Source organism: Hypanus sabinus, chromosome 6 (assembly GCF_030144855.1).
Source record: "Hypanus sabinus isolate sHypSab1 chromosome 6, sHypSab1.hap1, whole genome shotgun sequence".
Taxonomy (NCBI): domain Eukaryota; kingdom Metazoa; phylum Chordata; class Chondrichthyes; order Myliobatiformes; family Dasyatidae; genus Hypanus; species Hypanus sabinus.
In genome coordinates, this window is record NC_082711.1 from 152,943,980 (window position 1) to 152,956,898 (window position 12,919).

The window sequence follows — 12,919 nt, forward strand, 5'->3', positions numbered from 1 at the left end:
TGGGAGAATCTAGAGCCAGGTGTCACCATTTAAAAACAAGGGATAGTCCAATTAAGATGCAGATGCCTCATGCACAAGCTATACCTGATCATTGCTCCACTGAATGGGTTCTGCAAACATCGTCCAAATCACTGCTTCACTACAAGGTGGAGTCGTTAATGAGCCTTGATAACGGTAATATTTTTTAAGCTTTTCTTGATCGGGAATCATATTTTTCAATGAAAATCGTTTCAGCTTGAATGTAGTGCCTAAAAGGTAGCAGAGAACGAAAAGGGCTACTATAATGATATCAAAACAACTTATCAATGATTTTCAGTTTTACACTGTCCAATATAAAAGTTAGAACGTAAATTTCAAACAAGATGAATTATTTTATTCACTGTTTCAACGAGCCATGAATTTGCTTATACCATCAATTGCTTAAAACAGGAGTTCTAAAGACTCCATGGATGTATTAATTGTGTGTGCTGGACTCTAACTTAAACAGAAGGGAACATATGATGTGATACTCAAAAATACAAAAGTACAATTGCAGACGCTGTGGATCAAAGAATATGTACACGACACTGGAAGAACTCAGCAGGTCAGGCAGCATCCGTGAGAAAAGAGTAGCCAATGTTTCGGGCCGAGACCCTTCATCAGGAATGGGGGGAGGGGGGAAGAGAGGGCAGAAACCCAGTAATAGAGATAGGGGAAGGGGTAGGGCTAGAGGCGCCAGTTGGAAAACCAATCAGAGGAAAGATAAAGGGGGGAGGGGATAAGCATGAAAGAACTGTAGGGATAAAGGAGCAGAAAGTTGAAAGGGGAGAGAGGCAGAGAGGGACCTAGGATAGGGAAGGGGAAGGGGGAGGGGGAGGGGGAGGGAATTACCAGAAATTGGGGAATTCAACATTCATTACACCAGGCTGGAGGCTACCCAGATGGTAAATGAGGTGTTGCTCCTCCAACCTGAGTTTAGCCTCATCATGGCAGTAGAGGAGGCCATGTATGGACATATCTAGATGGGAACGAGAGGCAGAGTTGGCGACCGGGAGATCCTGTCTGTTGTGGCGGACGGAGCGGAGGTGCTCGATGAAGCGGTCCCCCAATCTGCGTCGGGTCTCGCTGATGTAGAGGAGGCTACACCGGGAGCACCGGATGCAATAGACGACTCCAGCAGACTCGCAGGTGAAGTGTTGCCTCACCTGGAAGGACTGTCTGGGGCCCGGAATGGTGTTAAGGGAGGAGGTGTGGGGACAGGTGTAGCATTTGTGCTTACAGGGATAAGTGCTGGGTGGGAGTTCTGTGGGGAGGGACCACTTCATTTTTACCATGGATGTTCAATCCTTATGCACCTCCATCCCACTTCAAGAAGGCCTCAAAGCCCTCCGTTACTTCTTGGATAACAGACCCCACCAGTTCCCCAGCACCACCACACTTCTCCGGTTGGCGGAGCTTGTTCTCTCAGTAACTTCTCCTTTGGTTCTTCCCACTTTCTCCAGATCAAGGGTGTAGCCATGGGCACTTGCAAGGGCCCCAGCTATGCCTGCCTCTTTGTGGGTTATGTGGAACAGTCTATGCTCCAAATCTATACTGGCACCACTCCCCAACTTTTCCTCCGCTACATTGACGACTACATTGGTGCTGCTTCCTGCACCCATGCTGAGCTCGTCAATTTCATCAACTTTGCTTCTAACTTTCACCCAGCCCTTAAATTCACTTGGTCAATCTCGGACACTTCTCTCCCCTTTCTTGATCTCCCAGTCTCCATCTCCGGAGACAGACTATCCACGGACATCTTCTACAAACCCACTGACTCCCATAACTATCTTGACTATACCTCTTCCCACCCTGCCCAATGCAAAAATGCCATTCCCTATTCCCAGTTCCTCCGTCTCCGCCGCATCTGCTCCCAGGATGAGGCTTTCTGTTCCAGGACTTCTCAAATGTCCTCTTTCTTTCAGGATCGTGGTTTCCCTTCTGGCGTCATCAAAGATGCCTTCACTGGCATCTCCTCCACCTTCCACACTTCAGCCCTTAACCCACCCTTCCATCACCACAACAAGGGTTCCCCTTGTCCTCACCTACCACCCCACCAGCCTCCGGATCCAACACATTATCCTTCGCAACTTCCGCCACCTTCAACAGGACCCCACCACCAAGCACACCTTTCCCTCTCTACCCCTCTCAGCTTTTCGCAGGGATCGTTCCCTCCGCAACTACCTGGTCCACAAGTCTCTCCCCACAGGACTCCCACCCAGCACTTATCCTTGTAAGTGCAAATGCTACACCTGTCCCCACACCTCCCCTCTTACCACCATTCTGGGCCCCAGACAGTCCTTCCAGGTGAGGCAACACTTCACCTGTGAATCTGCTGGAGTTGTCTATTGCAGCCGGTACTCCTGGTGTGGCCTCCTCTACATCGGCGAGACCCGACGCAGATTGGGGGACTGCTTCGTTGAGCACCTCCGCTCTGTCCGTCACAACAGACAGGATCTCCCGGTTGCCACGCACTTCAACTCTGCCTCTCATTCCATCTCGATATGTCCATACATGGCCTCCTCTACTGCCATGATGAGGCCAAACTCAGGTTGGAGGAGCAGCACCTCATCTACCATCTGGGTAGCCTCCAGCCTGGTGGTATGAACATTGAATTCTCCAATTTTTGGTAATTCCCCCCCTCCCCCTTCCCCTTCCCCTATCCCAGGTCCCTCTCTGCCTCTCTCCCCTTTCAACTTTCTGCTCCTTTATCTCTACAGTTCTTTCATGCTTATCCCCTCCCCCCTTTATCCTTCCTCTGATTGGTTCTCCTCTAGCCCCCCCTTCCCCATCTCTATTACTAGGCTTTGGCCCTCTCTTCCCCCCCATTCCTGATGAAGGGTCTCGGCCCGAAACGTTGGCTACTCTTTTCTCACGGATGCTGCCTGACCTGCTGAGTTCTTCCAGCGTCGTGTACGTATTCTTCTAACATATGATGTGATGCTGGATAATTCAAATTCCTATGACAGTAGTTTTCAACCCCCAAAAAAATTGATTTTATAACTGTAGAAATCTCAAAATACACCTGCTTTTAGTTGGTGGGGGTAAGGTATAGTGCCAGAAACTTTGAATATGTATAATGATAGTTTACTGAAATTCAGGAATCCTTCCAGTTAAGGGAATGTGAATATTTCTTTATGAAGGAAACAAGTATCATTCCAGCAATGAGAGAAGTAATCCTGATTCCCTCAGGCCACCAAGTGAACCTTTTCCATCTGTCTGAGTGCTGCCCTTCATTATGAGAAAGCAAAAATACAAACAGAAAATAACAATAAAAATAAATAGTAAGTTATACTGAAAGCATGTGTTGTCGAGTCCTTGAAAGTGAATCCATAGGTTGTGGAATCAGTTCAGTGTTGGGGTGAATGAAGTTATCCTCTCTGGTTCAGGAGCTCGATGGTTGAGGGGTAATACCTGTCCTGAACCCAGTGGTGTGGCACCCAAGGCTCCTGCTACTCAGGAATGAGAAGGGAGCATGGCCTAGCTGGTGAGGTGGTGGTGTGCATAAGCAGAGGCATGATAAGGAGAATTAAAGGAATTATCAGACTCGCCACAGACCAGGAGCAACTAGATTGTTGAAAGGGAATAGAGGCTGAAGCAAAACAAAATGTGGAGAGATCAAGAGATACTATTAGAGGGAGAGATTACCAGAAAGTTACACAATTGTTATTAAGATTTACCATTATGTTGCACGTTGTTCAGAGCTTCGATCACATCTTTGCTTCCATCACTAGCTTCTGCTGACTCCTGAAAAAAAAATGATCAATAGAAACTAGATAGCACGTGTTTAAAATTCAAAGACAAGAAGCCTGACCATCTCAGCAGGTGAGTGGAATCCTTTGCTTGATCTCAGTGTTGGTAAAAGTAACAAAGATTGATATTAATCTTCCTGAGCCAGATGAGGGCCACTAGCCACTAACATCCTGCCGTAAGCCCCAGATATCAGCACAGTCACATTTGGGCTTAATTGTGAGTTTTCAATGTGAACAAACTGGTGCCACCAGGGGCTTGATTTCCATTGGTTCAGAATCAGTTAATTGGATATCAGGGAGTGGAGCTGATGGTGCACGAATACCATATATGCTATGGAGCAGAATTCCAACCGGGAATCTGGAAGCTTCAATTCTAAGTAAGTCTCAAGACCATTACAGACCCACCTAGCCCTTCAAAAACCTATTTGAAGTTTTGGACTTTCATCAACTCTGTATAACAAACAGCTTCGCCAGATGAATCCAATCCACAACTTTGATGAAATGGGATAGGGTTTGGGTTTGATTTAGAGGTTTTTAGTAAGGAGGAGGGCCTGTGAGAATTGGGGGGGGGGTGCTCATTTCTATTTTTAAGTAAATACTGTAAAGGTTCTTAACTCCTTCCCACAGCTTCTCTCACCTTAGGTAAGGAGTTGAGTTTGAAGAACCAGTCCTTCCTCTGTAAACGTGGAGGTTAATCAGAAATTGTCAATCTTATTACCAAACCAACTCCCCACAAAGACCTGGCAGTACCCCTTTGTCTCCCCCCATTTATCTCGATCACTGATGAGTTTCCTAACTGTTAAAACTTCCCTCCATTGAGTCAAATATTATCTCTCACAGTCAATAAATTCTTGGGAGGAAAGTCACTGTGAACCCCACACTTTTAGAGCATATTTTCCATTCCACATGGGTGGAGACTGTATTAATTAGTAGAAAATCACATCTGATTGAGAATGAATGGGTTACAGCTGAAACCAAATAAAACGCAACTACTCTCCATAGAAGGCTCAGGGTTATGTTTTGTTGACTTTGAGTCTGTCATAAAGAATGATTCAATCAGGTTTGCCCTATTACTCCTGAAATTTAGAAGAATAAAAAGTTACCTCATTAAGATATAGTATTCTGAGCAGCACTGATATGGTAGATGCAAAGGGATGTCCTTTCATGAGTTAAGTTTAATGAGCATAGTCTCAGCACAAAGTTCTAGCCAATTAGTACCAAGGTGAGGAGAAAATTCCTTACTCAGAATTTTGTAATTTCTAGAACTCTAGAGAGCTTTGGATATATGGCAAGCCTTAAGGCTCATCTCAAAGGAATTTGGGATAGAAGAGAAACAAGAATCAGACATAACCTTCCTCAGAGACAAAGAAGGGTGGAGAGACTAAATGGGCTACTCATTACATTCTTATTTCTCAAAGCTTGAACATGCTGTCATGGTGGAAGATTTTTAAATCAGCTATTATCGGTGATAACTGGCTGAAAAGCCATGTGCCAGCCCAGCCATGTGGTCAATACTCACAATAATCATAAATCCCAGCACAGCCAGACCATCTGAATGTTTTAAAGCTTCTTGCGGCGACAGGTACTTTACATTCATGTGGACTATATGTAACTGTAAAAGACACAATCATGAAGATAGTAAATTACACTGAATGCTGCGCAAGAATTATAATTCTTAAAAACTAGGAGCAGGATGACATCTAAATCACTGCATTACTAATGTCTAGTGCCTTTCTCTCTCTTAAATTTTTCCTTATTTATCAGCTTCCAGCGCATACAACCCTTGCATCTCGATTTATTACCCCTCCGGGCTCCTACTCTAACTTCACTATCCCATTCCCACCAAGCCCATCTTCCCACCCCCCCCCCCACGCTATCTGTCTCCATCTGCCCTTTTCCTCTTGCCTGTTACCACCTCCCTTCAGTGAACACCTACTGCCCCGTCTCAACGCCCCCTCCTTTTCATACTAGTCGCCCTTTCCACTCTCTGTCCTAACGCAGGGTCTCAACCTGAAATGTCAACAATTCCTCCCACACCCACCCACACCGCCCCACCCCAACAAAGGCTGCTCGCCTTGCTGACTTCCTCCTGCAGATTGTGTGGATCTTTTTACGCTCCAGATTTCAGCATCTGCAGTCTCATGCCTTAGCTGAGGATACATTGGGTTGCAAAAATTAGTCCTTAATGGATTATAGCGCGTGAAAAACAGACCTTCCCTCAGCTGGGAAAAGTGGTCACTCCTCTGCCCTGAATCAAGTGTACAGGTACATTTTACTGCCCAATACCAAATCTGAATATGAAGCTAGCCTGAAGCAATTTAAAGTTCAAAGTAAATTATCAAAGATTGTTGTTAATGTCTCCCGCGGGCTGTGAAAATGGGGACACCACCCTTTCTCTTGCCGGGGAGAGAGAGAACCTGTGGGTTATCGAATGTCGGATGGAATGCAAAGTCTTTGGGGTAACTTTGGTCTCTGTCTTTGCTATTGCTTAGCTCACGGTTGGGCTCGGTGCTGGTACCGATGCTTGCTTTTTTTGCCGGTGGGGGGAGGGGGATTGTTGCTTGCTGCCGCTTACGGCGGGAGGGGGAAGCTGGTGGGGGGGGGAGGGGGGAGCTTCGGGGTTCTCACGTTTAACTGTCGTTCATTCTTTGGCGCACTTCTCTGTTTTTGTGGATGTTTTGCGAAGAAAAAGCATTTCAGGATGTATACTGTATACATTTCTCTGACATTAAACTTGACCTTTGAACCTTTGATGTCACCATATACCACCCTGAGGTTCGCTTACTTGCCGAGATTCACAGTAGAACAAAAAAATACAATAGAATCAATGAAAAACTGCACAGAAAGGACTGACAAGAAACCAATGTGCAAATGAAGACAAACTGTGCAAGTAACAAAACTAAATAAATAATATTGAGAACATGAGTTGTAGAGTCCTTGAAAGTGATTTGATAGGTTGTGTTCAGCGATCAGTTCAGTGGCGAGGTGAGTGAAATTATTCACACTGGCTCAGAAGCCAGTGTTGCAGGGTGAAAAACTGTTCCTGAACCTGGTGGTGTGGGATCTAGGGCTCCCATATGAAATGAATAAGTTACCACCACAGGCAGAGCTTTGTCAGGGGAGAAAAGGATCAGCCATGATTGAATGGCAGAGCAGACTCAATGGGTCAAATGGCCTAATTCTGCTCCTATGTCTTACGGTTCTACCCAGATTCTGTTGCATTCCAACATAACAAACTGACTAGATGGCTAACAGTTGGAGTAAATGCAGAATGATTTCAGCTACAGCTATTCTCTGGAAATGTCCACACAAGATGCAACGAGCAAATGTTTCGGGCAAAACAAAACACTTTCCCAAGCAGAGGAACTGGACGGATTCAAGACCTTGTTTCCACAAATAAAAATATTACTCTTGAACTTTGAACATGTACTTGTCTTACCTCCATGGGGTACTGCAGCCTATTTATAGTATGTTCTGACCCAGGGAGAGTTGTCGTTCCCCAGTGATAGTGGAACTGAAGCGCCTTGAATGTGCCAGGAAGACCTCCACCACTAATACTGATGTCTCCTGCTAAATCCACCTGAACTATAAACAAGAAAACAAATTGGAAAAAAAAAGTGAAAATACACATGTAACAGCTCACTGGCCGTTAGAATTGCTAAGACATATCTTTGTTTAAGTCCTGGACATGTGACTCTTGTTTTTAACCCCAGAGTCCTTCTTCCACACAGTCTCAACATAACATGGAAACCATGATTCACTCCATGGACTCTGACTGTATTTTACATTTCCTCAATAAAGCAGTCAGCATAATCAAAGACCCAACTCTCTCCAGTCACTCTCAGTTCTATCTCCACCCGTTGGGCAGAAGATACAAAAGCCTGAAAGCATGTACCACCAAGATCAAGGCAGCTTCTGCCCCACTGTTATATGACTATAAGCAGTCCTTAATGCAATAAAATGGCGTCTTGACCTCACAATCCACTTTACACCTTACTGTCTACCTGTACAACTTTCTCTTTACTGAACACTTTATTTTGCATTTACATTATATTACCTTGTATTGCCTCAATGTACTGCTGCAATCAATCATTCTGCAACAGTGGAATGCAAGACGAGCTTTTCACTGTACACATGACAATAAAACCCAAAGTCCAATTCCCTGATATTCATTGTTTGATTAATTAGTAAACAAAATATTCGAAGAGGTGCAGTATACAGGGAGAGTTTACCTGCTCCATTGACTACTTTAAATACACTTCCATGCAAACTATCCGTGACTCTTTAACTAACGAAAGCATAAACATTATCGACTGTCATTACTTCTAACAGGATCGGCATTAACATCTTAGTTCAACATATCGATTATCTATTAACTTACAGCGTTGCTCTCACTGTGATTTCTCATGCCTGCAAAACAACTTCTGCTCAGGTGTGCCTCGTGGTGAGCCCCCACCCTCGCGCTAATTTCAAACCGGTATTTTCCCACAAGACGCGGCGAAACCGGATGTGACGTCATCGCATGCCGATATATTTTACATGCAATGAATATACTTTAAACACTTCTAATTCCAACTAGAAAATACTATCGAATGAATTACTAAGCAAAAATATTATAAACTAAATAACTGTCGTAAAGACAGCACACTCCCCGCTTGACCTTCGTAAGGTCACAATGAGCAGAGTACAAACTTAGTCTCTTAATCAGTCATTGGGTAGAAGTAGAATAACTTCTGTAACTGGCCTTTGGTAAATTTTCACATCGCCTTGGTCGGTAGTCTTCAATTCGATCTTCCTGACATGTCCATCCTCGCTAGGGAATGTAGCAGTGATTCTGGCCATTGGCCAGCTGTTGCGGGCGATTTGCTTGTCCCTGAGCAGGACTAAGTCTTCAACTTGAAGATTCCTTCGGGGTTCTGTCCACTTTTGTCTCTGTTGCAACAAAGGTAGATATTTTTGTCTCCAGCGAGGCCAGAACTGATTTGCCAGAGCCTGGACTTGTCTCCATTGCTTTGTGTATAAATCCTTGTCTGAGAAGTCTCCTGGTGGAGGAGGTGCTCCTGCCTTCTGCGTAAGGAGCGTTGATGGCGAAAGTATAAAGGGGTTTTTTGGGTCAGAAGACACAGGTAGGAATGATTGTGCGTTTATAATAGCTGTGACCTCTGCCATTAGGGTGCACAGTACCTCGTGGGCCAATCGGGTGCGTTGCTGCATCTCAGGTTTCCTTTTCTGGGTTTTCCGTAAGGACGTGAACCGTTTGACTGCCTGCTCTTTGTTATCTGGTGAGCGCTGGCATGGTTCTCTGAAAGGCAATGGGGCAATCCCATTATTTGCTTCATCTCTGAAGACCTTGGTGTCTTTGGGTTTTAAAGAAATGGTATCTTGAGCTGATTGTGCAAGTTTGTTTCCGTGCTCGGTTTGAATGAAAACTGACTGACCTAGCGTCTCGTCGGTTACTTTACGCTTGGTAATGTCTTGTTGTGCTTCTTTAGGGTACACCTCAGTGAGGCAGATCTTGGAACAAGAATGGCTTGACTGAGTTTGACTGCAAACTTCTGTACAGTTCGAGCTGACAATTGTTGTCCTGGAGTGAACCTCTCCCTCCCCGCCGTCCTGTTGTGGGGGTGAAGGAGCGTTGTCGGTTCTTTCATTCTTGACTTCATCACGGAGCCGTGAGGGTAAATTTCCTTCCTCGTATGGATGTGATGCAATCGTGACTCTCTGAGGTTCCTCGTAGCTGGGGAAGTTATCGAATACGTATGGAGAGGGGAGACAAGCCTGCCTGTCTATTTGAGATTGTACATAGTCGCTTGTGCGTTCCAGTCTGGTCCTTTCTAAAGTAGATCTTACTGCGGTCAGATCACGCGACCCTTCAGCTTCTTCTATGTACTTTGCTTCCGCCATGGCAGCTTCTTCTTCTCTTTCTAGCTGCAGCACTTGCAACTCTGTCGATATTTTTGCCATTTCCAACTGAGTTTCGGCTTCTCTGGCGGCCCTTTCTTTCTGGATTTCGGCTTCTCTGGCAGCCTTTTCTTTCTGGATTTCGGCTTCTCTGGCAGCCTTTTCTTTCTGGATTTCGGCTTCTCTGGCAGCCTTTTCTTTCTGGATTTCGGCTTCTCTGGCAGCCTCTTCTCTTTGTCTGGCGGCCCTTTCTTTCTGGATTTCGGCTTCTCTGGCGGCCCTTTCTTTCTGGATTTCGACTGCTCTGGTGGCCTGTTTCATTTTCAAAACTGCTTCTTGTTTGGCGTAACGCAGTCGCACCTTGGCGGCTTCTGCCTTGGCTCTTGCCTGTGTGGACTTACTTGATGTCGTTCTACTGCCCTTGTCGCTGGGCGCCATCGACTTGATCCCGGATCGAGCTGACATTGTAGCACTTGGAACACCTGATAACGCCTGGGTGGGCTTACTTGATGTCGGTTTACTGCCCTTGTCGCTGGGCGGCGTCGACTTGATCCCGGATCGAGCTGACATTGCAGCACTTGAAACACCTGATAATGTCGCTTTTTCACTGTAACGTTCTCCTTCGCGTGTCACGAACGCCGAATTTAACGTCGAGATAAACCACAGTTAATAAAAACCAGATCGCAGCAAGATTAACCATTTACTGTTCACTCTTCACATTAACATATGGTGAAAACTGTTGATAAAACAATACAAGATTGATACAGTATTTGTTCCTTCCTTAATATCACATTTCAAGTGTAAATACTTGCAAAGGTGACTATAACTACATTACACTAAGGTGCAGTATACAGGGAGAGTTTACCTGCTCCATTGACTACTTTAAATACACTTCCATGCAAACTATCCGCGACTCTTTAACTAACGAAAGCATAAACATTATCGACCGTCATTACTTCTAACAGGATCGGCATTAACATCTTAGTTCAACATATCGATTATCTATTAACTTACAGCGTTGCTCTCACTGTGATTTCTCATGCCTGCAAAACAACTTCTGCTCAGGTGTGCCTCGTGGTGAGCCCCCACCCTCGCGCTAATTTCAAACCGGTATTTTCCCACAAGACGCGGCGAAACCGGATGTGACGTCATCGCATGCCGATATATTTTACATGCAATGAATATACTTTAAACACTTCTAATTCTAACTAGAAAATACTATCGAATGAATTACTAAGCAAAAATATTATAAACTAAATAACTGTCGTAAAGACAGCACAACAACATAATGTTTATCGTGCTTTCTTCCATTTTACCAAGAACAGTAAATTAAACTTTTATACCAAGAGAGCCCAATGAACCTACTCAGTGTCAAATGATTCTTTCTTAATGTCTTTCAGAATGAACTGTTTTGGGGTTGGCTAGATAGAGTGGATAACAAAAAAAAAATGGATACACAAATCATTAGAAGTTGCAGCACAGCACCTGATAACGAATACCATGATAATGATAATAACAAATACGTTTGTATTTGAGAACTAGCTGACACTGAAACTTCTGATCAATCCTGGTAGAAAACCAGATTTTCACAGGCAATAGCAGCTGCACAGGAATAAAATTAAAGCTCAGCCAACCCCTTCATTGCCAAAGGTAAAATGATCTCCAAGCTGTTCCTGTCCAGGACTCCATTTCACTCCAGTTGCCATTGCATAGCCCATATTTGCCCAAATTTTAAAACTTTAAGCCAATGCCAATCCTTTGAATCCTTTACTTTCTTCCTCTCCCTGCTTCCATTCAAGCTCACAGAGGCCAAACCACCCTCCTCATTTCTCTCAGCCCTTCACAGGAGCATTATTTCCCCTTATACTTGGTTGGATACACCCAGGAGAAAGAGGACCACCATAGCTGCACAGTGACAAAATACTCAGCACCAAACTGCAAACCACTGATCTGCTCTGGCTCAAACTGGTCTGAACCAGGTCCTAGGAGTTTTTATCCTATACTTAGCCAGCCCAAAGCAAGCATATTCCACATGGTTGGCTTGAGTTGAGTAGGAAGTGTCTGCATTCTAAATACTTCTGGACTATGAACATCTGGATTAAAAATATGCTGCTACTTTTACCTCTTCCTTTAAATCCTTTCTGTAAGATGGAATGAATTTGGAGAGAGAACTTACCTGAGTGCCCATTATTTCTAATAGTGCATTCCATATCATCATCATAGCCTTCAAAGTTAAAGGGACACAAAGAAGAATTGAGCTTAGCTTTCCCGGTTACAATGTTAATTGGAGACTGTTTCTTCTTTCCACATGTTTCGAACTGAGTCTGCCAATTACTGGGTCCTAAAAAAGATAATTCAATCCATTTTTCATGCAAAAGCAAACTTCTTGTGAATGTTAGCAAAACAATTGCCACATATACATTGAAGACATCCTCGGGAATTGAACACTCAGAACAGGCTGGCATACACGGAGGTATTGCCAAAGGTTGTCAGCTATTGATGAAATGTTGAAGAAGGGTCCCTTCCATCTGTCTGCTCAGAGAAAAGTAGAAGATCCCATGGCAATGGTATAGAAGAGCATGTATCACAGTCAACGTTGGAGACCAAGTCATTGGAATATTTAAAGCAGAGGCAGACATATTCTTGATTGGGAAGAGAGATGGGGAGAAGGCGGGATATTGGGGTTGAGAGGGAAAATGGATCAGCCATGAAGGAACAATAGAAGAGACTCAATGGGCCAAATGGCCTATTTCTACTCCTGTATATTATGGTCTTATACCCTACAACCAAGAGGAACAGTTGTCATTTCTCTTGCTGTATCAACTACTGCTTTAACTGCAAAATCAGGGCAAGAACAGTAATTGAAATGTTTTAGTTCCTTCATGGGATGCAGATATCATTTATTATTCCTGTCCCCGATGTAGCAGACACTTTATTTAGAGACACAGGGTGGATCAGGCCCTCCCAGCCCAATGAGCCGTGTTGCCCAGCAGCCCACCTGTCTAACACAAGCCTAATCATAGGGCAATTTCCAATGACCAATTAACCTAGTAACTGGTACTCCTTTGGACTGTAGGAGGAAACCAGAGTATTCAGGGGAAACCCATGCGATTACGGGGAGAACGTACAATCTCCTTACAGACCACACCGAAACTGAACTCTGAACTCCGGATTCCCAAGGACTGCTGCACCACCATGGTGCCGTACTTGACAGCCTATGGACGTAGTTGACACATAACTGCAGTTCA

At 44.5% G+C, this 12,919-nt stretch overlaps 1 protein-coding gene across 2 annotated transcripts in view; it reads right to left on the reverse strand.

Moving 5' to 3' along the window:
- The window catches only part of ca4a (carbonic anhydrase IV a), a 33,256-nt gene that overhangs the window by 4,252 nt on the left and 16,085 nt on the right, over positions 1-12,919 (reverse strand). The window contains exons 3-7 of one of the 2 annotated variants that reach the window (XM_059973198.1): positions 11,848-12,012; positions 7,210-7,355; positions 5,290-5,382; positions 3,699-3,765; positions 85-248 (exon numbers count right to left, since the gene is read on the reverse strand). In XM_059973198.1, the coding sequence (XP_059829181.1) occupies positions 85-248; positions 3,699-3,765; positions 5,290-5,382; positions 7,210-7,355; positions 11,848-12,012 (635 nt within the window). The remainder of the gene's footprint in view (positions 1-84; positions 249-3,698; positions 3,766-5,289; positions 5,383-7,209; positions 7,356-11,847; positions 12,013-12,919) is intronic. The other variant, XM_059973199.1, reaches the window with a different exon arrangement.